Consider the following 24,014-nt stretch of genomic DNA (forward strand, 5'->3'; position numbering starts at 1 on the left):
TGAGGCCACCAGGACTCCCTCCTGGGCTCCAGGCTGCTGACAGCATCCCAGAGCCCACCTCTGAATACCATAGTGGGTTTCAGCCCCCGTCCTTTCACCTGTCTCAAACGCCTCTCAGGACGTGGGGGCAGCATGCCCGGGCCAGGCAGTGACCTCAGACTCTCCAGCTGCCTCCACAGAGCCCACACCCATGCAGAGGAGAGCTTTCGTGGCCCAGCCACCGGGAGAGGCCCCTGCCCGTGGTTGATGATGGGGAGTGGGGAGAGGTGGGCACAGGGACCTGGGCCTGCGCTGGCCTCGCCTCCACTGGGGCTGCTGGTGACCTCCTCCACGCAGCAGGACTCTGCCCGTGGGCCCTCTGCCCCGCTGCCCTCCCAGGTCATGACCCTGCTCTGTGCCGAGGTGGGGACTGTGTGCCCCACATACACCGTCATCCCACCCACACGCAGTCGCCCCACCTGACCCTGCTCTGGAGCAGGGAGGGACTCAGCCTGTGATGGAGGACGCCCAAGGTCATGCTGAGGGAGGACGGTGCCCAGCACCACAGGGGCATGGCCCTGGGGGACAGGCCATCCCCACCCCAGCTGCAGGAAGCCCGGCTCTAGCCCCTCTCGTCATCCTTGGAGTGACTGTTGGCGGTTCACCTCGGTGGGACATGGAGCCCCAATGGGGTGTGAACTCCAGCAGAGCTGGGCACAGAGAGCCGGGCAGTAGCTGTCGTCATCAGACTCCATGTTACTCCCAGAGACCAGATGGGGCCAGCAGTGGGTGGGCCATGTGCTGGCGCCCTCTGGCACCCTCAGGCCACTCCCACTGGCTCCACTGTGGTCTGTTCTCAGGACTGCAGAGAGCCCATGCTGGGCAGAGGGCTTGGAGAAGGGCCCGTAGGCAGTCATGTGTGTAAGTGACGGGGACCTGGGGACCAATGGCCAGGGGCTGCAGGGGAGCCCAAGGGAAAGGGCCTGTGCTAGGGGGTTCCGCTGCTGGCCTGCAGGGCAGCTCAGGATGACTGCTGCCTGTAGCCCTCCTGGCCCGACTGCCTGAGTTTCACGCTGCTTTGAGCGGTGGTCTTAGAACCCAGCCACCAGAGGCCACCAGACCATGAATGGCCTTCAGCTTTTGGGGACTCCGTATAGGTCCTGGGGTGTGTTTTGAGCTCTGTGTGCCCAAAGCCCAGTGGGTGCCATAGCCTGAGCCTCCTTGGGGCCCACAGGCCCTGGACGCTGAGCAGGCAGTGGCTTGTGGCCCTGTGTGCTGGGGGAGGCACGGGGAAGGTTGTGATAGGTGGCTTCCTGGGTCCAAGGTGGGCATGCCTCTCAGTCCTGCAGCTTGGGACGAGTCAGTGGGGCTTGGGGCTGCCTCCCCACCAGGCTCCCGCTGGCTGCCACCCGTCCCCTCTCCTGCCCCAGGGTCCAGGTGGAGTTCTACGTGAATGAGAACACATTCAAGGAGCGGCTCAAACTGTTCTTCATCAAAAACCAAAGATCCAGTGAGTGGGGGCTGGGCGCTCCCAGGCAGGAGGGGAGGGGCCCCAGAGGAAGCCAGTGTGGCGGGGGCTGTGTCGCTGAGCAGTGGGCGCCGGGGGCATTCCCTCCGCCTGAGAGTCGCACATCTCTTGGGAGCCGTGTGGGATTTGTGGGGACACTGCCCCATCTGCTGGACACCAGATGGGGCTGGGCTAGGCCTCCTCCATGCAGGCCCCTTCTCACTCCTTCCCAGCTTCAAGACTGGCCACCCTGGACCTCCCAGGGAGTCCAAGAGGGGCTCGGAGGTTATGTGTGTGGGCTCCAGGCCTACCCAGCCACGGAGGGGCAGCCTCAGGAAACCCCCTGGGCTCTGACTCCACTTCTGTGCAGTGGGCACCTGGTGCCTCCTGAAGGGGCCCGGGTGGGGCCTCCAGGGTGGAGCTATTGGAGGGGGCTGCGGGCCTGCCTGACGTCTGCCTCCCCCAGGCCTGAGGATCCGGCTGTTCAACTTCTCCCTGAAGCTCCTCACCTGCCTGCTCTACATCATCCGGGTCCTGCTGGACAACCCGGCCCTGGGCATCGGATGGTGGGTGTGACCCGTGGGGCTGGAGGAAGAAGGGGTCCTGGGCCCTGGGGGGACTGCACCCAGCACCCAGCCTGGCCTCTAGGAAGCCCCGTGCCCAGTCAAAGCCATGCCCAGTATGCTGCCCAAGCTCAGCGTAGCGAGAGGAACCCCCTGCTGGAGCTACCTGTGTGGCTGCACGTAGACCCAGAAGGTCCAGGGAGCCTGGAGGGTCCAGGTGCCCCCTGCATGAGAGGGGGTCTTCACACTCACTCAAGAGGGTCCCAGCCTCTGGGGGAGCCCCCTGCAGCAGGATGCAAACTGGCCAGGGCTTTGGCCCCTCTCTGAGGCTCCACCTGACCCTCTTGGCCCCCGGCGGCCTCTTCCTGGCTCACTCCTTCACCTCAGGGCCGGCGTATTCTGGCCATGTTGAGCAAGAGCCACCTGCAGACTGCAGGAGCCTTTCGAGGAATGGGGGGAACTTCTCTGGAGGTTTCTGTGTGGTCCTCCTCCTCCCCCCTGCTGCTGAGTCCCAGCCCTGATCCTTCCCTGGAAGCTGCTGGGTCTCTGCTTAGGGATGCTTGGGTCAGGCTCTTCTCATTTCTGGGTTGGCCCAGCAGCCCTCAGTGCCAGATTGTCTTGAATCATGTCCTTGGAGACCGCCTCCCCTTGGTCACTGGCTCTGGGTCCTCTCAGGCTCCTCAGTGTAGGCGTCCCTAACTGCGGGGGTCTTGGAAGCTGAGCCGGGAAGGAGCTGGCCCTGGAGGCTGTCTGTGTACAGACCTGCTCTTCACCTTCCTTTTCATCTGCCACCCACTATTCAATAGGAGTTGGCATCCCCAGGCCAGAGACCCTCACCCATAGCTGAGAACACACCCCTGTGGTTGTCCGGGTCAGGGGAGGGCAGAGCCCACCACAGCAGTTGAGGAAGAGCAACGGGGGTTCTGACTGACTCTCAACCACCTTTCTGGGCCCATCTCACCTTCCCCAAGTCCTGGAAGCTCCTGGGCCTCTGGTCCCCTTCCCCAGAGGGCCCAGTGTGTGGTGTTCATCACCCATCCCTAGCACAGTGCCTGGCACGTGGGTGGAGGTGGGAGGAGGGTGAGAGGGTGGTGGGCAGGCAGACAGACGGTTGAGGAGGTCACGGGTTGAGGTCTGGATGGATGGGCAGATGATGGCGGGGTAGATGGCTGGATAGATGGAAGGTGGGTGGGTGGACAGAGGTAAGAGGGTGGCTGGGGCAGACGCACGGGTGGATCCCAGGTGAGAACGTGAGTGGGTGGATAAAGGGATGGATGGTGACGAGAGACAGGCGGGCAGATGTTGGGAGAGAGGGCCGGAGTAGGGGAGTGGTGGACCATGGATGGCCTGGAGTCTGCACCAACCCTGGGGAGTTTCTGGAGGGAAGTAGGTCAGGAAAGAGGCGGGGGTCCCCTCTCATAGGCTCAGAAGCAGCCAACGGGCCTGCAAGCTGTGCCCTGTCTGCCAGCTGGGCCCTGCCACCCGCCAGCCAGCTGATCCCAGGTGGCTTGGACACACTTGTCCTCCAGAGTGGCTTAGGGCCCTGCACTGCTGAGCCAGCCCCTTGGGGCAGGAGCCTGGTCCCCACTGAGCCTCATCCAGGCTTGTTTGAGGTGGCTTGGCCTCAGGAGGCCTGGAGGGCCCCTGGTTCTGCCTCTGGCTGTGTGGGACCTTCCAGGGAGTGTGTGACCATGCAGAGTCCCTGGCTCTCTCCTGCCAGAGTCTCACTGTCAGCCCAGATCCCAGGTGAGGCTGTGGTCTGTCAAGCAGAGCCCACACGTCATCCCTGCAGGGTCTCTGCCAAAATTCTAGAGCTCTGGCACCCCTCGGTACCTGGGGCCGGGTCCCCTTCCCATGTACCCTGAGCCCATGGCAGCCCAAGGAGGGCCTTGGGGTTGGCCGGAGGGCCCGTGGCCAGGCCAGCTCTCTGTCTGTCCGCAGCTGGGGCTGTGTGAAGCAGAAGTACACCTTCAATGGCTCCTCCTCCGAGATCAACTGGTGAGTTCCTGCTGCTCCTGTTTGCCAGGGTCAGGGGACATGGGGTGGACGTGGTGAGTGTGGATGGAGTTCACACTGCCTAGCCTCTGAGGGCAATGGCCAGCCTCAGCCTGAATGCTGCCCAGGGTCCCTGTAGACACATCCAGCTGCCCTCTCAACCCTGGCTGGGATCAGTGCTGGGGATGTCCCCTTCAGAGGGGGACAACTGGGTCCCCCAGCTAGTCTCTGCCTCTGGCTGTGGGGCCCCCACTGCCTCTGAGATGTTCTCCTGAGCCTGTCTGGGCTGGGCCCAGGGGCAAGGGGGACACTGATGGCTGTGGCCCCTGTGTGCTGCACCCTGCCCAAGGCTCATCTCCCTTCTCTCCCCAGGGCCCCAATCCTGTGGGTGGAGAGGAAGATGGCTCTGTGGGCGATTCAGGTGAGAGTGCCCCACCTGCTCCTCTCCCCACAGCAGAGGGCAGCCGTGACAGGAGCCGGGCTCGGGGGCACTTAGGACACACCCAGGCCCAGTGGGCAGGGGACCCAGGCCTGATGGGCTCCAGGATGGAGCGGGCTAGGGGGGCACTTAGGACACACCCAGGGACTGCTGGGGTGCACCCCCCTCCATTTCTTGTTGGAACCTCTCCCTCCTGCTACCCCTCAAGCTTGCTGTCTCCCTAGGGGATGCAAGGGAGGGTAGGTGGCCCAGGCCAGCTCTTGGGGGTCTCCCCAGCCCTGCCACTGCTCAGGTCTCTGGGTGGTGGCACTGGCTCATGACTGGATGTTTGGCCTCCCCCAGAGAGGGCCTCAGAGAGGCTGTGTCTGGAAGAGGCTCCACCCAGCCCAGCCCCTCCCTGGCAGACTGCCAGCAAGCCCTGCCCTGTCCCACCAACTCAGAGCCCCCGACGTGGCCCTCATGGCCCACCTCCACCTCCTGGGGCAGCAGCATGACCGCTCTCCATGGTCCCTGCCCCTTAGGCTGCCCCCTGGTCAGGAACCTGTCCAAAGACCACAGCCTGGTGCACACGTACACACAAAGGGTGCTCGCCCAGAGACCCACGTGGCCTGGCCCTGCCTCAGACCCCAGACCCAGGTCTGCTCCTTGTCCCTCTCTCCTCTTAGGTCATCGTGGCCACAATAAGCTTCCTGGAGACCATGCTCCTCATCTACCTCAGCTACAAAGTAGGTCCCCACCATCGTGCCTCCTCCTCACTCCTGCCCCCAGCACCACTCTCTGACCTCCCAGGCTGCCCTTGCACCGTCCCTGTCCTCTGTCCTACCTGCACCAGCTCTGAAGCCCCCTTTGACCCCCAGGGCAACATCTGGGAGCAGATCATCCGAGTGTCCTTCATCCTAGAGATGGTCAACACACTGCCCTTCATCATCACGGTGGGTGAGCCCCAATCCCACCCCTCACCCAGTGATCCCAGCCCCCACCCACCTCCCCCAGGGGCCTCCAGTCCTGCCCCCCCCCAGGGACCTCCAGTCCTGCCCCCCCAAGGGCCTCCAGTCCTGCCCTCCCCCAGGGGCCTCCAGTCCTGCCCCCCCCCAGGGACCTCCAGTCCTGCCCCCCCAAGGGCCTCCAGTCCTGCCCTCCCCCAGGGGCCTCCAGTCCTGCCCTCCCCCAGGGGCCTCCAGTCCTGCCCCCCCAAGGGCCTCCAGTCCTGCCCTCCCCCAGGGGCCTCCAGTCCTGCCCCCCCATGGGCCTCCAGTCCTGCCCCCCCAAGGGCCTCCAGTCCTGCCCTCTCCAGGGGCCTCCAGTCCTGCCCTCTCCAGGGCCTCCAGTCCTGCCCTCCCCCAGGGACCTCCAGTCCTGCCCCCCCAAGGGCCTCCAGTCCTGCCCTCCCCCAGGGGCCTCCAGTCCTGCCCCCCCATGGGCCTCCAGTCCTGCCCCCCCAAGGGCCTCCAGTCCTGCCCTCCCCCAGGGGCCTCCAGTCCTGCCCTCTCCAGGGCCTCCAGTCCTGCCCCCCAGGGGCCTCCAGTCCTGCCCCCCCATGGGCCTCCAGTCCTGCCCCCCCAAGGGCCTCCAGTCCTGCCCTCTCCAGGGCCTCCAGTCCTGCCCTCTCCCTCCCCAGCCCCGCCATCTCCCCACAGATCTTCTGGCCGCCGTTGCGGAACCTGTTCATCCCGGTGTTCCTCAACTGCTGGCTGGCCAAGCACGCACTGGAGAATATGATCGTAAGCAAGAGCCAGACCCCTGCCCACCTGCAGAGGCGACTTGCCATACCCAGCCCCAGGGCCACCAGGCTGCCTGCCAGGAGGCCTGTGACCAACAGGAACGTCTGTCACTGTGACCTGCCCCAGTCAATGTCTGGGAAGAGAGCTTCTCCTGACCTGGGAAAGGGCTGGGGAGGAGATGGGGCCATGGGCAGTAGCAAGCAGGCCTACGGGAGACCAGTCACCAATCCTGGGTCACGGGCACTGGGACCACGAGAGCCAAGACTGTGAGAACCAAGACCGTGAGCTCTGGGCCCACGAGAAAACTGGGCTGCAGGCAGCCTGCTGAGATCTAGGGAGGTCAGCCTCTGTGCCCCCAGGCCTGCCCCCGCCCCAGGCCCCCAGACTCACAGCCCCAGGTCTGACTTAATGGTCAGTGAAGTTGAAATGCCCAGTCCATCGAGCCTCCTACAGGCCTCAGCCCTCCCGGGGCACAGGGGGGCAGGGTGCTCCTGAGAGAGGAAGCGAGGTCAGTGGCCTGCCCAAGTCCAGGCTGCCCTGTGGCCCTCGCCCAGGGGAGGTGTGCCAGGCCACTGGCTTTGCAGCCTGCCTCTTGTTTATCTGCTCTGGCGGGGGACCGAGCCCTGACCACTGACGACCACATCCTCCACAGAACGACTTCCACCGTGCCATCCTGAGGACGCAGTCGGCCATGTTCAACCAGGTCCTGATCCTCTTCTGCACCCTGCTGTGCCTCGTGTTCACGGGGTGAGCCTTGGGCATTGAGGGCCACCCAGCAGCCGGGGACAGTGTGCTCCTGGGCAGAGAGGCAGTGACAGCCTCTGGGGTCAAGGCTCTGGGGTCAAGGTCTGGGGCAGGGGGTGGCTTAGCTGGCTGGCACGGAGGTCCAGGAGTAGCCCTGAGCCCATGTCCCCATGAGCAAACCCCTAAGTCCAGCTCCCCCAAGGCCCAGGACTCTGGGATCTGGCTTCCTGGTCCGTGCCTTGGGCTCTGAAGCTGGGACTAGCCCTCAAGTGGGATGGGGCCTTTGGCCTGAGGCCACCCTGAGAGCAGAGGCCAGGCCAGGGCAGGGGCTTGGAGGGTTCTCCTGGAACGGAGCCTCCAGCCACTTGGGTAGATTTGCTGGCCTCCTGCACCCACCTGTGCTCTGGCCCTGTTATGGATCCTGGAGAGGCCCTGTTACCACTTCCTATCCCCCAGGCCCTGGGCAGAGTGTGCCCTGTGCTCTCTGCCCTCCCTCCCCTGCACCCCACCCACAACACACAGACCTCAGAGGATCTGGAACAGATGTCCAAGGCTACAGAATCTAGGGTGACTCAGGGTGAGTCTCCTCCCAGCAGCCCTGTGTCACCCAGCTGTCCACCCCAGGGGCCCTGAGCACCGGCTGTGCCAACATCATGGGACCAGGGAGTGACCTCAGGCCCTGCCCAATCGACCCCCCGTTGAGCATAGGAAGGAGGTGTCCAGCTCTGTGCAGGGAAGGGCCTAGGAAGCAACCCTTCATGTCGAGGGTCCTACCCAGCCCCAGTCCACACAGGAGGCCCCAGCTCCACATTCCTGCTCCCTGTGGGCTCCTGTTGGGCAGGAAGGGGGTCAGATTTGAACCAAGGTGGTGCCAGGGCTGGTTCAGGGGCCATCCAGGGCCTAGAGGGATCAAGAGTGCCCACCAGTGTCAGGCTGGGGGACGCTTCAGCAGGGCTGGGGACAGATGGGTGGTCTGGGAGCCCAAGAGTGCTGAGCTGTGCCCCAGACTGAGACTCGGACTCAGCATCAGGAGACGGGGTCCACCAGAGCCCAGGGTACCCAGGCTGGAGCCCAGCCTTTGGTGGCCCAGCAGCGCCCATCCCCTAGGACCTGTGGCATCCAGCACCTGGAGCGAGCTGGCGAGAACCTGAACCTGCTCACTTCCTTCTACTTCTGCATCGTCACCTTCTCCACGGTGGGCTACGGCGATGTGACGCCCAAGATCTGGCCATCCCAGTTCCTGGTGGTCATCATGATTGGTGTGGCCCTGGTCGTGCTCCCACTGCAGGTTGGTCCCCAGCCTCAGAGACGCGGGGCTGTGGCACGGGCACCAGGGTGGTCGACCCTTGGAGGGCCACAAGGCCAGGGTGGGTGACACCTGCGGAGGGCAGGCCTGGCCAGGGCCTCCTGTGGAGTGTGGTGGTGAGCCGCAGTGCAGCCGAGTGGGCTCTTCCTTCTGGGAAGACAGGGGATCTCTTGGTGCTAGGGTGACCCCCCTGGGACCAGTACAGAGGCAGAGGTGGACAGTCAGTGTGGACAGTCACCCGTTGGCTACCCACAGTCCTGCATGGCAGCAGTGGTCAGGACCGTGAGGGGCACCTGGAAGGGCCACTGCTGACCCTGAGCTTGACCCTCAGCCCTGGCCCGCTCTCTGCTTGCAGTTCGGAGCCCCCATCCCCAGCCAGAAGCCCTCTGCTTTTCCCAGTAGGCTATGAGGAAGGCCTACTATGTGCTGGGGACACCTAACACCAGGCCCCTTACAGCAGCCTGGGCATGTGACCCTTCCCCTCCAGGCATCTGAGACAGAGTCCCTACTGGCCAGGCAGTGCTGGGTCCTCCCCACCTCCATCTGAGACGATGCAGGGCCTAGGCTGCATTCTAAGCTCTAGCCATTTTATGGTCCACTGATGTCCACTGAGGTGGCCTCTCTTCATCTGCTCATTGACCTCTTGGGTTTCTGCTGACCCTGCAGACTCCCTGGCCTGCCCTCTGGAGGCACAGAGCCCTGCTGTCGATGACCTCTGCCCTCTTTTGGTTGGTAGCTCCCCCCTCGTACTGACCGTCTGGATTCTACTGTGGTCAAATGTCCTGATCTTTCTTTTATGGCTTCTGTTTTCCTTTCTTGTCTGAAAAGACCGCTTCCCTCCTCAGTCATGGATATTTCCTTCTGAGAGGTGGAGGTTGCGTCTTGCTGCTGCGGGAGCAGGGCCAGGCCTGTGCCAGCCCATCCCCAGGCTCATCCCCCCACACCCCACACCTGGACGGCCGCTCTCCTGGAGGGCGCCCCACCCTGCCCACAGCCCCTGGGCTCACTGCTCCTCCTTGTAAGATTCCTAGTTGGATGCCTGAGGCCTGCCACCCCGGCCTGGTCGGGGTCTCTGCCAGGACCCGTGGGACGGGCTTGGATGGCTCCTGCGGACCCACGCCGCCTCTGCCAGCTCTAACGTGTCCCTCGCTCTCACGGCCAGCGTAGGGAGTGTCTCCAGGGAGCTCACAGAGGTCACTGGTCACTGGTTCACATGGAAGAAAATATGGTCCCTGAATAGGGAGCGCTGGTGGCTTCCCGCCCAGCCCTGCTGCCTTGGAGCCCAGCCCCTGCCGGCCAGGCCCGGGACAATGTGCGGCTGGAGAAGGGGCGGCTGCCCCACTGGGCTGACCTTGGTGAAGCACTCCAAGCCGTCCCCAGGGCCACCCCTGGTGTCTGGTGTGGGCAGGTGTCCTCCCCTCCTTGTCCTCGAGTGCCAAGAGCGGGCTTAGCGATGCTTCTTCCCAGTCTGTAAATGTCCCTGCTGTGGAGTCACCCGGAGCCTTCTTTTCTGGGGGGCAGGGGTACCAGGGATGGAACCAGGGCTTGGTGTGACCAGGCAAGCCCTCCACCACTGGGCTGTACCCCCAGCCCACCTGAGCCTCACAGAGGCCAGAGCTGCCATGGACAGGCCAGACCCTGGGGTCTCCAGGTCTGCTCCAACAGATGGCCACACCACAGGCTTAAAATAACAAGCCTGCTCCACAGTTCTGGAGGCCACAGTCCAAACCAAGGGGTCAGCAGGCTGCTCCTGTGGCTGCAGGGAGGATGCACTCAGGCCCCAGACCGGGTAGCAGGATGCCCTGCTCCTCACAGGGCTAAGGGTGGCCAGGACCATGGTGCTGCTGACCTCACCATCCGCACAGCCTCCTGCCCCCTCCTGCTGCCCCTGGGAAGACTAGGGGTCCTGTTAGTGGACAGGGTGGTCCTGGTGCCTTTGGAACAGGACTTGCTGGTGGAGGCCCTGGGGAGGGGCGGTGGTGCTGCTGGTGGCCATCACCAGCCTCCCTCCAGAGCTTAGGGACAGCTGTCGTCTGCCAGAGCTGCTCTGCAGGCTCAGGTCCCGTGTTGTCGGGCATCAGTGTCAGGCTCATGGGCACCACAGCAAACCGCCGGACAGACAGCTGGACAACAGGAAGTCACTGTCCCGGAGGCGGATCTGCACGCAGGTGTGGGTGGGGCTGGTGCCCCTGCTGCCCGAGGCCCCCACAGGCCTGGTGCCCTTGTGGCCACATCCAGCAGCCTCTGCCCCTGTTCCAGGCCTCTTCTCTGGGTCTTCCTCTCCTAAGGACAGCAGTGTTGGACTCAGGGTCACCCAAATCCATGATGACCTCATTTCAACAAATTATATCACAAAGACTCTGTATTCAAATCGGGTCATGTCCTGAGGTTCAGGTGGACGCACGTGTGGGGTTCACTGTCAAACCTGGTCATCAGCCGGCTTCATCTTCACGGCCTCCCTGGGAGGCCAGTGCTGCTCTGATCCGTGGCAGACAAGGAAACGGCCTGCAGGAGGTGGGACGCAGGCCCACGGTGACCCCCTGCAGAGCCCAGCCCGTGCCACCTGCAGGGAGGCGTCTCTGTTGGGACCACGCTGGGTCTTGGGCACCTCCTGGTTGTGGAGCCAGTTCAGTGCCTCAAGGCCATTGGGTCTTGTCACTGGGACTGAGCCAGAGCCCTGTTCATTCAGTGACTTGATCTCGGGCCAGGTAGTCACGGTCCCTGAGCAGGCCAACTGTCAAGGGGGGCCGCCACCATCCTTCACTCAGAAAGTGTGAAGCCAGCAGGGTCAGCACACTGGACAGCTCCAAGTGGCCGGCCCTGGGGTGAACCTGGGGCGCCTTCAGGCTGCAGCTCTACTCACACCACCCTGCCCAAGGCTGTCCCAGCCTGGGGACTGACCCCACACCCGCTGTGTTCACCGCAGCTGTCAGGAGAGCACTTACTTCCCCACCCCGGGGGCCGAGAATTTGCCGGCACTGTCGGTTTTCCCTACCATAAGTCTCAGGGGCTGGCGGGAAGAGCCGCAGGTCTGCTGACGCCTTGACCGCCACAGCTCAGGCTTTGGCAGCCACTCGGCCTCTGGGGTCTGGAGCTGAGCTCGCATCTCAGGCTGCCCCAGGCACGGGCAAGCGGGGATGCTCACTCCCCCTCCTCGAGTGGCCGTGCCAAGACAGTGGCCATTTCCAATGTGGCTCTGTCCTGGGCCACATTGACCTCTGGTCCTCTGGTCCTACACTGACCTCTGCTCAGGCTGTCTGCTCCCTGCACACCCTGTCAGCCACCTGGTCCTGCTCTGTGCTGTGGCCCTGGGCTCAGGGCCTGCCCCTGCCAAATGGGAAAGGTCCACCCCCAGCCCCACCCCTGCCCGCCCTGCCCCTCACTGCCCAGGCTGAGCCAGTGCCCACCGCTCTCCCACACAGTTTGAAGAGCTTGTCTATCTCTGGATGGAGCGGCAGAAGTCTGGGGGCAACTACAGCCGCCACCGCGCACAGACGGAGAAGCATGTGGTGCTGTGTGTCAGCTCCCTCAAGATCGACCTCCTCATGGACTTCCTGAATGAGTTCTACGCCCACCCCCGGCTCCAGGTGAGGCCCCCAGGCCTCGGGATCCTCCTGCCCCCAGAGCAGCCACCCCTTTCCACAACTGCCTGAGCCCAAGCACGTCCCCTAAGGGGACTAGCCCTCAGTTTCCCTGTCTAGAGGGGTGGCATCCCACACTCTGGGAGTTCTGCGGGGTCCTGTGAAGTGCTGGGTGAGACAGCACCCAGGAAAACAGGTGGGCTGGCAGTGGCAGAAGCCTGCTCAGAGGCTCTGACCCACGGCCTGGCCAGCAGGACTACTACGTGGTCATCCTATGCCCCACTGAAATGGACGTCCAGGTGCGCAGGGTTCTGCAGATCCCCTTGTGGTCTCAGCGGGTCATCTACCTCCAGGGCTCTGCCCTCAAGGACCAAGACCTCATGCGGGCCAAGTGAGTGTCAGCCAGGGTGGGCACAGCGGGTGTGGGAGCCATGGGGTAGGTGGGTTGGCAGCTGGAGCAGCAGAAGGGGTATGGGGTGTTTGGCAGCTCTGGCTCAGTGCCCACCACCTGACCCAGGTGAGCAGGACCCTGCCCACGCTGGGCACAGCAAGTCCACCTCAGACCTCCTGGGCAGACCCAACGTTGGGAGCCCCCATTCTCCCCACTTGGAGTCTGGGGATTCTCTACGACGACGTCAAGTTCTAGGAGCTCAAAATAGACCAGGGGCGGAGGAGCTGGCTGCTGGAGTCAGTGGGGGGAGTCACGAGGGCTGAGGGTGGATCTTGCTTTAAAGATAAGTTGGCAGAGTGACTTGAGGTGACACAAATGTGGCATGCCATGGAACTTTCCAGAATGTGCTAGTGCACTTCCTGGGATTCTCTCCAAAGCCCCTCCTGCCACCTTCCCATTCCAGAAGCCTCCCATGTCCATCTGTGGGGCCTACAGGGCTAAGGGCAAGCAGGACACCTGGCCCAGGGTGGCTCATCCCTCAAGCCCTGGACCCTGAGGCAGGGCCCTGATGGTCACGGCCCCTTGTGGTCCCATCCATACCTCACACATGTCTGTGTCTGCCTCCAGGCCTGCAGCTGGGGGAGGCAGTGTTGGGCAAATAGGGAGGAGCCAGGGGGGCAGCAGAGGTTTTAGGAGGCACAGTGTTCTGCTGCTTTGGGGTGGGAGAGGACAGGGTGTCCACTGGATCTCAGGCCAGCTAGGTTATTTCTGCAGCTGAGCCCTTGGGAACCAGGGGTGGGATATGGTCATACAGGACCACAGTGTGGCCAAGAGAAGGAGATGGGTCCCTGCCCCCAAGTGTTTCTGTTCTGTGGCCCAGTCTGTCCCTGGTTGATGGGGCATGGGGATGGGCTGCAGATGCTGAATACCCTGGGTCAGGTCAGCTGGGCCAGGGCCCAGGTTGCTAGCACACAGTGAAGTGGGGTCTCAGTGTGGGGACCCCCTTCCAGCCCCTGACAGCTGGAGCTGAGGCCAGAGCTCTCCACTGCCCCATCAGGCCATGTCCCAGCTGGTCCACTGGTGTCTCCAGACATGCCATCTGGCTTCTGAGACATGTCCAGTGTCCAAGCTTGAACCCTCCTGAGGGTGTCCAGAAATCCTGACCAGGCCCAGGATGTGTTTGGGAGAGGCCAGGGAGGTGAGGAGGCCCAGGACTGGAGGCACTGCTGGGACCAGGCTGACGACCTCTGGCCACACTAGTGGTTGGCACTTTGCAGGATGGACAATGGGGAGGCCTGCTTCATCCTGAGCAGCAGGAACGAGGTGGACCGCACAGCCGCAGTGAGTGAGGCTGAGGCCAAGGCAGGTGGGGGCGGGGGGAGCCCCTCCAGCCTGCAGCTGCCCACCCCCTCACTGCAGGGACACTCCAACACTGAACACACACACCCCCCAGGACCACCAGACCATTCTGAGGGCCTGGGCCGTTAAGGACTTCGCCCCCAACTGCCCTCTCTACGTCCAGATCCTCAAGCCTGAGAACAAGTTTCACGTTAAGTTTGCTGGTGCGTCTGGGGCCTGCAGTGGGCAGCTCGGGGGGCGGGGGCTGGAGCACCACCACAGGAGCAAGGAGGTGCGGCAGGGCAGCAGCCCTCCTTCCTCACAACCCAGGAGGGGCGCCCATAGCGGTCCAGCTTTTTTAGATGATCCAGCTGGGGTGCAGGGTCAGGGAGGGCAGGAGCAGGGGTTGGGAGCAGCACCCTCTGATGAGTACACCATGGGCAGGACCCTGCCAGAATCCCTGGGGACAGGTGAGGGGCCTAGATGGGCACCCCAGGGGACAGGCGAGGGCCACACCCAGCCCTGGAGCTCTGGGCAGAACAGGAGAGACACAAAGCAGAGCCTCCATCAAAGCTCCGGTTCTGGGCTTGCAGAGGCTCTGGGGAAGGGCTGGAATCAGAGCTGAGCAGGGGTCTGCGGTGCAGTCAGGTCTAGGGGTCCAGCCAGGGCTCCTGCAGCAAGTTCAGGAACGGTGGACCCTGTCTGCTGTCCTGCAGACCACGTGGTGTGCGAGGAAGAGTGCAAGTACGCCATGCTGGCCCTGAACTGCATCTGCCCAGCCACCTCCACCCTCATCACCCTGCTGGTGCACACGTCCCGCGGCCAGTGAGTGCCCCGCAGGGCCTACCGCCAGGCTCCAGCTGGCCCAGGGAGACAAGGCAGGGCCCTGTGGGGTGGGGCTCCCTGTGAGCATTGCTCCTTGTGGGCGGAGCCCCCACCATGGGTGTGGCTTCTTGTGGGCGGGAATCTCCTGGGGCGGGGCTACTCTGGGGGCGGGCTTCCTGGAGAAGGGTGTAGGCCTCACATGTCTAGGGGAGGGGCCTGCCCTAGGCAATGCTGACCCAGCTGAGCGGGAGGGCAGCCCTAGCCGAAGGTGATGGTCTCTTGCCCTGCTGTGGCCGGCAGGGAAGGACAGGAGTCACCGGAGCAGTGGCAGCGCATGTACGGACGCTGCTCCGGCAACGAAGTCTACCATATCCGCATGGGCGACAGCAAGTTCTTCCGCGAGTACGAGGGCAAGAGCTTCACGTACGCGGCTTTCCACGCCCACAAGAAGTACGCGCCCCCCTTCCCACACCTGGGCCCAGGGCAGGTGGGCGGGACCCTGGGGCAGGGGGCCTTAGAGACCCAGAGCTGGGGCACCCTGGCCACAGCCGCCTGACAAGGACAGCCTGTCGAGGCCTCAAGATTGCTCATTAGGCTCTCACAAGGCTGACCCACGAAGGGAGGTTTCCCAAGGAAGGCTGGGCAGGAGCGCAGGAGGCAGCTGCAGTCAGGTGACCCCCAGGACGAGCAGGGGGAGGCGCCGGCAGGTGCGGGGCAGCCCGTGGAGCCGCAGCCCCTGTGCCCAGGTACGGCGTGTGCCTCATGGGGCTGAAGCGAGAGGACGACAAGAGCATCCTGCTGAACCCGGGGCCGCGGCACATCCTGGCCGCCTCCGACACCTGCTTCTACATCAACATCACCAAGGAGGAGAACTCGGCCTTCATCTTCAAGCAGGAGGAGAAGCAGAAGAAGGGGCAGGGGCTCTACGAGGGGCCCTCCCGCCTGCCGGTGCACAGCATCATCGCCTCCATGGGTAAGCCCCCAGGCCCGCTCTTCCTTGGCCTGCACTGACCTGGGGCAAGGTGAGTCTGTCTGGGTTTCAGTGTTTGAATTTGTCAAATGGAGGTGTCCCCACCTGTGAGGGCCTGTCAGCCATGAGCAGGGTGTCTGAGCGCCCACCCTGTGGGCCGCCTTGGTCAGGGGTCTCTGGGGTGCAGGCCAGCCGGCCATCCTGGTCCCTGGCAGTCCCATCAGCCCAGAAGGTTTCCTTCACACGTGGTCCTTGAATAGGCCAAGGCCCCAGTGTCCTCTGGGGCTGGGAGCCAGCTGGACAGTGTTGAAACTAGCAAGGCCTTTGGCCTTCAGGTACCCTGGGACTTCCATGAGCCTGGGGCCAGGTCCAGCTGTCTCCCTCGGGTGTGGGCCCAGGGCTTGAGGATACCAGAGGTGGGTGTAGGCCCTCCGCAGCCAGGCCCACCCAGGAGACTGGGGAGCAGGGATAGGCCAGGGAGCCACCCAGGCCACAGCCCCCTAGACTCCGCCAGGGCACTACATTCACCTACAGGATGGCCTGAGAATGACTCGGGCAACTCGCTGACACTGTTGAGTGCCTGCTGCATACCCTACTGGTATGTGCCTACTGGAGTGTTGGCATATGGTCCCAACTTTGTGCTTTGGGTCAGTGTGGCACACATTCTTCATGACATGTCATGGGCTGGCAGCCAGACCTGGAGGTTATACTTCCTGATGGTGGCAGTGTGCCCTTGAGGCCAGGCCTGCTGAGGGGCAGGGGAGACGGGTCTGCTGCTGCCCAGCCTCACCTTCCCTGGAGTGTGTGTGTCATTCCCTGGTGGCTCCCAGGAAGCCGTGGTGACTTGTGTAGCCCTGCACCCTGGGCCACATCCTCCACCCCCACCTGGCAGTCCCTGGCTATAGTGGGAAGGCAGAGTCCGCAGGTACAAAGTGGTCCTGCAGCTCCCCTCTGATCCTCAGCATGGCCATCCCCACCTGGGCTGGTCCTCAGAGCAGAATGGCCAGCTGCCGGGCTCCTGAGCTCCCAAGAGCCCCCACCCTCAGGCCATCAGTAACGAGACTACAGCAACTGACTGGGTGGTGCCACTGAGAGGTGGGGGGCTCTGGGGCTACCATACCCAGAGGCCCCGTCCTGCTTGTCCAAAGGGGGAAACCCAGGGTTAGAGGGTGCTGAGACTCCCAAGGCCACGCTGCTGTAGGACAGGGGCCAGGACATGAGCCGGGGTCTCTGAGGCTGGCTGTGTCCTCAGCCTTAACAGCAGGATGGGAAGGGGCCACCAGCCTAGCTCAGTCACTCTCTCCAGGGACAGTGGCCATGGACTTACAGAACACAGAGTGCCGTCCCTCGCAGAGTGGTGGGGGCGGCGGGGGCAACAAGCTGATGGTGCCCACGGAGAACGGCTCAGGCAGCCGTCGGCCCAGCATAGCCCCGGTCCTGGAGCTGGCAGACAGCTCAACCCTGCTGCCCTGTGACCTGCTGAGTGACCAGTCTGAGGATGAGGTGACGCCCTCAGATGACGAGGGGCTCTCCGTGGTCGAGTGAGTGCTGCTGCAGGGGTTGAGCTTTCAGTGGGTGGGTGTGCTGGGGGGCTGAAGGCCCTGGGGGGCGCTTGGCTCCCTGGGAGTTCTGGCTCGGCCAACGGCAGAGCAGGTGCCTGACCTCTCTCCCGTGCCTGAGGCCCTGGTCCCGGCAGCTCTTTGAGCAGAGGCATGCTGAGGGGTCTGCAGCTCTGTGCCCCTTCTCCTCAGTCAGGGTTGGAGGTCAGCACTGAGTGGGGTGGGTCCCCTCCTGGGGGTCTCACAGACCCCACAGGGGGCTCACAGGAGTGGGGCCAGTACTGGGGCAAGGCCACCCCTGCATTAGACCCGTCCTTGCCCGAGGCACCAGCCCCACAGCAGCTCTGCCACAGAAGTCTCTGCCCCCCGCCTGCCCACCATCTGGTGCGCACTCAGGCAGCGTCCACAGCACCAGGTGCACCTTGCAACTGGTCAGTCCTCACTGCCCTGGAAGGCAGGGCCTCCCGCTGGGGGTCAGGAGACAGGTGGTGCCCACCACCAGGGCCATGGCCTGTGGCTGCCAGTGAGCCACTTCGAGGCCCCGCAGGGCAGGGCATGGGCAGGCTGCCCCTGAGGCTGCCATCTAGAGGCCCCTGGAGGTGGATTGAGGGGAATGTGGTGGGCAGCCAGGGCACAGTGTGGTGTGGGCTGGGAGCTGTTGGACAGGGATGAGGGGTCGGTGGCCTGCAGGGGAGACCAGCCTGGCCCAGGGGAAGCCACTGAGGCAGGACTCAAGGCCGCAGTGTCTGCCCGCTGGCCAGGGTGCTGGGTGTCAGGGAGCTCGACAGGGTGGTCAGATCCCTTGGGTCTACCCTGGCTTCAGGGTCTTGCCCAGGCTCCTCTGTGAATGTGTGCATTGAGGAGAGAGGGGTCTCAGGGCAGCGCCCCCTCCTGCCCCACCCTGGAGGTCTGACCACTGGGGGGCCCTGGGGCTGCCTGAAGAAGTGACCCTTCCCACAGGCCTGCTGGCACCCTGGGAGAGGGCACAGCGGTGAGGGCCCCTGCACACACACCTTTGCCTTGAGCCACCCTAGGACAGGCCCTGGCCTTGCGGCTCATCTTTGAGGTCTCGTCCCCCATGTGGCTGCCTGGGCTGGCTGGGTCCTGCTGGTGGCCAGAGGCCAGTCTCCAGGACTGCGTCCCAGGTGCTGATGATCTAGAGCAGAGCCAGACCCCTTGGCCAGCAGAGGGTGACCGGGGATGGAGTGGACACCCTTGAGTCCCCTGGTAGTGGTGGCCCTGGGATGGCTGCCCCAGAGCCGTGCTGAGGGCCCGTCTCCACCCAGGTACGTGAAGGGCTACCCCCCTAACTCGCCCTACATCGGCAGCTCCCCCACCCTGTGCCACCTCCTGCCGGTGAAAGCACCCTTCTGCTGTCTTCGTCTTGACAAGGTAAGGCCACCCGCCAGCCGGGAGACACCAGCGCAGCCCCGCCTCCCGCCTCCCACTCCCCCTTCACATCCAGATGCAGCTGCCGACTTGGGGAGTGCCCTGAGGGTGAGAACAGAGTGCTCCCCGCTGCGCTGGCCTTCACCCCCACGGTCCTGGCTCTTGGCCTCCGGATTCCTAAGAGGCACTTTTCCTGGACTGCTTGAGGGTGGGTGGGCGCCTCCCCATCCAGCCCTGCTCCTGCAGCGCCAGGGCCGTCTCTCCTGGTGTAGCCTGTGGCCAGAGCTGGGCAGGACCTCGGCCTGGCGCGGTGTCTGTTCTGAGGTGCTCATGGTCCGGAAGCCCAGGTCACCTCTGAGCAGGGCTCCCTGGGGAGCCTGGCACTCAGGCCTTCAGCCTTCCCCGGGTGTCCCTGGCCACAGTGCTCTGGGGAGGCTGTCGAAGCCCCGTGAGGAGCGTGGGGAGGACCCTGGGTCCTGCGCTGCTCCTGGCCCCACTGCCGCTCTCCAGGCCCCAGACGCCTCGCGGCTTCTGTTGTTCTGCGGAGAAGATGGCGCCCTCCACCATGGGTTCCCCGCCCACGGGTCTGAGGCGTGTGCACTCCTTTTTTCCCAGGGCTGACACCCATGGGACACCAGGCAGTCCTCATGGGCCATCTGTCCTCACGCATGAGATGACTGGGAACTCCCCATGCCACCGTCCCCGGGCAGAGCTATGCTTTCCCGGGAGATGCCCCAGCCGGTCCTGCCCAGGGCCTGAGGGCTCTTAGGGGAAGGGTGTGGTGGGAACAGCACCGGGTGCCGGGGCCAGGCCACTGGCTTCTGGCCCTTGGCCAGGATGTGGGTGTGCCCGTCGGCAGCTGTGGCTGAACCCACGCTCACGGGGACTGGCTTCGCCCGAGCCCCAGCGCTGCCCTTGGAGGCACGCCAGCGGGCACAGCTGTGGCCTCTGGGGGCTCCTGCTGACCGCGGTGGGTGTGGGGAGGTGACAGGCTCTGGCCCTCCCCAGGGCTGCAAGCACAACAGCTACGAGGACGCCAAGGCCTACGGGTTCAAGAACAAGCTCATCATCGTCTCGGCCGAGACTGCCGGCAACGGGCTCTACAACTTCATCGTGCCTCTGCGGGCCTACTACCGCTCACGCAAAGAGCTCAACCCCATCGTGCTGCTACTGGACAACAAGTGAGCCCTGAGGGCCTCCCCGCCTGGCCTGCAGCTGGTGCCCCCTCCTCCCCCGCCCTCCTTCCTCGTCTCCTCCCTCACGGTCTGTGTCCATTTCCCTCCTGTCCCCACGACTGACTCCCGCTGTAGGGCCCGAGGCTCTCACATCCTGTGGCTCCTTTTACCAAGGGCCAGTCTCCGCCACAGGCCTGGTGGCAGGCCCAGGGCTGGTCTTGGCTGTCCGACCTCAGCAGGTCCTGCCTGGGCCTCGGTCTCCCCACCGGCCTCCATCTCCCCTAGACTCCCAGGTCCAATGGGCTGCAGTTCCGGGGTCCCCTGCTCCCGGGTGTGGGCAGGGTGGGCCATGGAGCAGATGGCACCTGCAGGCCCTGCTGTCCCCTCAGGCCTGATCACCACTTCCTGGAGGCCATCTGCTGCTTCCCCATGGTCTACTACATGGAGGGCTCTGTGGACAAGTAAGGCACTGGGCAGCCGAGGATGGGGTGTGGGCATCGCTGCAGCCCTGTCCCCTCTGAGCTCTCCCCAGGTGGCGCGGCCAGGTGGCCCAGATGGCTGGGGCAGGGGAGGGCATCCGAGGCCCCAGAGGGACCTGGGGGGAAGTAGGCTGGGTCCCTGGGCCATGTGGCTCCTGCCCGCACCAGCCTGGACAGCCTGCTGCAGTGCGGCATCATCTACGCGGACAACCTGGTGGTGGTGGACAAGGAGAGCACCATGAGCGCAGAGGAGGACTACATGGCCGACGCCAAGACCATCGTCAACGTGCAGACCATGTTCCGGTGAGGCCCGCGGCTGGCCTCAGGCCCCGCCCCAGGCCCTGAGCACGGGCCTCCTGAGCCCCACAGCTGACCAAGGCAGACCACAGATGCCCGAAGCCCCACGGCTGACCATGGGCCTCCTGAGCCCCACAGCTGACCACAGACCCCTGAGCCCCATGGCTGACCACAGGCCCTGAGCCCCATGGCTGACCACAGGTCCTGAGCCCCATGGCTGACCACAGGCCCTGAGCCCCACACCCTGACCACAGACCCCTGAGCCCATGGCTGACCAGGGCCGGCCCTGAGCCCCATGGCTGACCACAGGCCCTGAGCCCCACAGCTGACCAGGGCCCACCCTCCCTCCTCCCCAGGCTTTTCCCCAGCCTCAGCATCACCACGGAGCTCACCCATCCTTCCAACATGCGGTTCATGCAGTTCCGTGCCAAGGACAGCTATTCTCTGGCTCTCTCCAAACTCGAAAAGGTGAGCAGCCCCCTCCCTGAGTGCCAGCCACTCAGCCCCGGAGTCTGGAGAGAGCAAGAGGAAGAGACGGGAGCTGGCAGCCTCCTGTGGGTGCTTAGGAGGCCAGGGACAGCCCAGCTGAAGGCTCCTGATCCTGGAGCCGGGAGATCCCACAGGGCACTAGCAGGCCCTGGCCACCCAGAATCCAGACTGCCTGTCCTGGGATGGTCAGCTGGCCAGTATAGCTCCAGCCACAGGGAGCTCTCCAGGTGGGTGGACCACCTGAGCCCCACACCTGACCATGGGCCCATCTCAGGACAGTGAATGGGGCCTGGGTCCCTCTGGTGGTCCAGTTAGGGAGGCCAGGACACCGCTGAGTGTGGCCTCAGGCTTGAGTCTCTCGGGAAGCAGCCCTGGCTCTCTGCCCTGGTCTGCGTTCAGAGCCTACGTGGCATAGAGGTCCTAGGCCCTGGTTAGGGCCTGGCAGGTGGGGACCTAAAGGGGAGGAAACCTGCCTCGGGTCCCGTGGTGGACAGAGCAGGTGGCAGAGCTGGACCCAGTGTCCTCCCCTCTGCACCTCGGGGCTCCATGCAGGATATCAGCTGTGGTCAGGTGTGGGACTGAGGGACACAGAGACCCACCCATCAGGGTGTGGGGACTCACCAGAGACACAGGAATCCACCAAGAATGTGAGACTCACAGGGTGGGGAAGACATGGTCACTGTTGGTGACCATGCTTAGGCTAGTGGCAGCACACCTGTCCTCACAAGGACTGACCATGTGTTAGGGTGGGCAGCTGGAGGCCAGGGAGTGGGCAAGGAGGCATCTGGAGGTCACGGCCACCATGTCCAAAGCCACGCAGGCTTGCTGCTCAGTCTGGGCCAGAGTCCCCTCTGGAGAGCGGCAGGGGCTGTGTGGCCAACTCAGGAAGACCTGTGAGCCGAAGCCCCCGGAGCAGGCCTGGCCGTCGGCACCAGGCAGAAGGGACAAGGGCTTGTTGCACGTGGACTCAGCTTTGTGGCCTGAACCTGGATGGACAATGCAAGCGGGCTGCACCCAGCTACAGACCCGGAGGCCCATGGAGACCTTGGGTTTTGTCCGCACCAGAGAAGTGAGAGGACGCCAGGTGGGCAGTGGATGGCCCCTAGGCCAACAGAGCAGCTCCCACAGCAGGAGGCTCACTCAGGCCCTGGCCTCTGCCTGCTCCAGTGCTTCCCCACACCCTGATGGGTGGGTCTCTGTGTCCCTCAGTCCCACCCCTGACAGCTCAGACGCTCTCCCCAGGAGGAGGCCACGGAGGGCGGCCACACTGGGAGGTCAGGGCTTGCCTCAGAAGCCACAGAGCCCCAGGATTCTGCATCCGGGTGCCCGACTGCTTTCCCAGGCCCAGGATTCTGAGCACCAGGAAGACCCAGTGCCAGCGGGCAGCACCGGGTATGAGTCTGGCAGGCCTGCCCAGTCCTCAGTGCTGCTTTTGCTCACCACCCTCCCCAGTCTCCGCCCAGCTCCTCCTAGGCCTTGGGCCTCCCCCGTGCCTCCAGGAGGCCAGAAGTAGGTCAGGTCTCGCTGATCATGCTGCCTTGCTTGCTGTGGCAGACGTCACCAGTGCTGTGCCTCCTCCTCCCCAAGCACTGCCTGGCCAGGCCAGCTCCTCATTCAGGAAAGTGAAGGGCCCATCCTGTGGTTCTGTGACGACAAGGGTGACAGGGACCAGCTGGGGGCCAGGACATCACTGTGTGGCCTTGGGTCCTCTGTGCTGGAATGAGGTTGAGGTCCATGAGGCATGGAGGTCCTGGGGGGCTCAGGCCAAGGAGGAGGAGTGGGGCAGGCCACTGAGGCCATCCATTGCCCACCCACTCCCCGGTGAGGGCCAGTCTACAGGGTCCATCAGGGCCCTGTCTTCTCTGCCAGGACAAGTTTGGCCTTGGGTCCCAGGCAGGACTCTGCCACCTCAGACCCGGGGCTCCTGGAGACTTCAGCTGGGCACGTGGGCAGCACGAGACCCTGGGTTAAAAGAAACCGATGGCGGCTATTTTAGTAGAAATGTTCCTGCTGCTCTGAGTTCCCATCGAGTGGTGCTGGCAAGTGTGGAGAAGAGGGGCCTCAGCAGCCCCCCGACCTTCCCCTGGCGTGCGCCTGGGAGGCAGTATCCTGAACTCGCCTTACCCCTCGCGAGAAAAGCAGAGGTTGAAGCTATTTCTGGCACTGAGATGAGGTGCCCCGGGGAGGTGTGGTGGTTGCAGGTGAACTTCCTGGGGTGTTGAGATGGGAAGGCACCCGCGCAGGTGGACGGCCTTGGGGTCTGGCTGAGGAGCAGAGGCTGGCGCCTGCACCCACAGCCCCACACAGCTCCCGGGTCCCCCCAGCCTTAGCCTGTGCAGCTTCCCTTCTGCAGTCCTTGCTGGACTGGCTCAGCTGACCTAGGGACACCCGACCCCACACTACTGGCCTGGGCTGGCCACTTCCCGGCTGGCTGTTCTCATGGCTCACGGGGTGTCCCTGCGTCCTCACCATCATGGGAAGACTTGAAGACGCACTGGCTCCCGCTGAAGCCCAGGTGTCCCTCTAGGGCGAAGCATGGCAGGGCTCAATGGAGAAGGCTCTGGAAGGGAACCAACACATCAGAGCTGCCTTCCTCTCTCTGTCTCTCTGGACCTGCCAGGGTTCTTCTTAACTTCCGTTTTGTTCTGTTCTGATTTAAGCAAAACTATCATTTTAATCATGGGGATCCTGCCGTCCACCTTCGTCATGTGCAGTCTGCTCCTAGACGTAAGGGCACACACAGATCATGAATCACGGGTCGCCCACCTGTGTTTCACGGCTCACACGCCCTCCTGCCGACACTCCCCTCTTCTGGGTCGCAGGAGTGAGAAGGGAAAGTAGCCACTGCTTTCTGCTCCCTTCTGTGGTTCCCTGGAGGGAAGGAGGCTGGCTCGGGTGGCTGCAATGGCTGCCAGGGTATCTGCACCTCTGGAAGCTTCCCACTGTCTTGCATTTGAAGCTTTTCTGGCAGCAGTGGACAGTGCGTCCTCAGCTGCTGATGTCCTGCCACCTGAGTCCCCACTGGGGTGCAGCCAGCTGAAGAACGGCTCTGAAGATGTCCACGCCCTTGTCCCCAGAGCCTGCAAGTGTCCACCTCTGTGGCAGAAGGAGCTCTGCTGATGGGATTAACTGAGGGCCTTGAGATGTGCGAGGGTCCTGGATGGTCCATGTTGGCCCACGTCACCATAGGATCCTTGCAGGAGGGAGGAGTTCAGAGAGGTGGAGGAGGCTGCACTGCAGATTTGGAGACGGACAGAGAGGCCACAA

The 24,014-nt window shown here is 63.9% G+C and overlaps 1 protein-coding gene across 5 annotated transcripts in view; it reads left to right on the forward strand.

The window, feature by feature from the left end:
- Kcnt1 (potassium sodium-activated channel subfamily T member 1) overlaps positions 1-24,014 on the forward strand; it is a 56,621-nt gene that overhangs the window by 25,072 nt on the left and 7,535 nt on the right. For 4 of the 5 annotated variants that reach the window (XM_077798045.1, XM_026395481.2, XM_026395479.2 and 1 more), the window contains 22 exons: positions 1,410-1,489; positions 1,953-2,052; positions 3,991-4,047; positions 4,417-4,465; positions 5,149-5,208; positions 5,341-5,415; positions 6,121-6,204; positions 6,857-6,951; positions 8,056-8,236; positions 11,677-11,841; positions 12,090-12,226; positions 13,504-13,567; positions 13,680-13,788; positions 14,281-14,389; positions 14,690-14,839; positions 15,136-15,362; positions 16,666-16,900; positions 18,205-18,310; positions 19,316-19,488; positions 19,872-19,943; positions 20,130-20,264; positions 20,615-20,726. In XM_077798045.1, coding sequence (XP_077654171.1) covers positions 1,410-1,489; positions 1,953-2,052; positions 3,991-4,047; positions 4,417-4,465; positions 5,149-5,208; positions 5,341-5,415; positions 6,121-6,204; positions 6,857-6,951; positions 8,056-8,236; positions 11,677-11,841; positions 12,090-12,226; positions 13,504-13,567; positions 13,680-13,788; positions 14,281-14,389; positions 14,690-14,839; positions 15,136-15,362; positions 16,666-16,900; positions 18,205-18,310; positions 19,316-19,488; positions 19,872-19,943; positions 20,130-20,264; positions 20,615-20,726 — 2,575 coding nt within the window. The remainder of the gene's footprint in view (positions 1-1,409; positions 1,490-1,952; positions 2,053-3,990; positions 4,048-4,416; positions 4,466-5,148; positions 5,209-5,340; positions 5,416-6,120; positions 6,205-6,856; positions 6,952-8,055; positions 8,237-11,676; positions 11,842-12,089; positions 12,227-13,503; positions 13,568-13,679; positions 13,789-14,280; positions 14,390-14,689; positions 14,840-15,135; positions 15,363-16,665; positions 16,901-18,204; positions 18,311-19,315; positions 19,489-19,871; positions 19,944-20,129; positions 20,265-20,614; positions 20,727-24,014) is intronic. The other variant, XM_026395482.2, reaches the window with a different exon arrangement.

Source organism: Urocitellus parryii, chromosome 4 (assembly GCF_045843805.1).
Source record: "Urocitellus parryii isolate mUroPar1 chromosome 4, mUroPar1.hap1, whole genome shotgun sequence".
Lineage (NCBI taxonomy): Eukaryota > Metazoa > Chordata > Mammalia > Rodentia > Sciuridae > Urocitellus > Urocitellus parryii.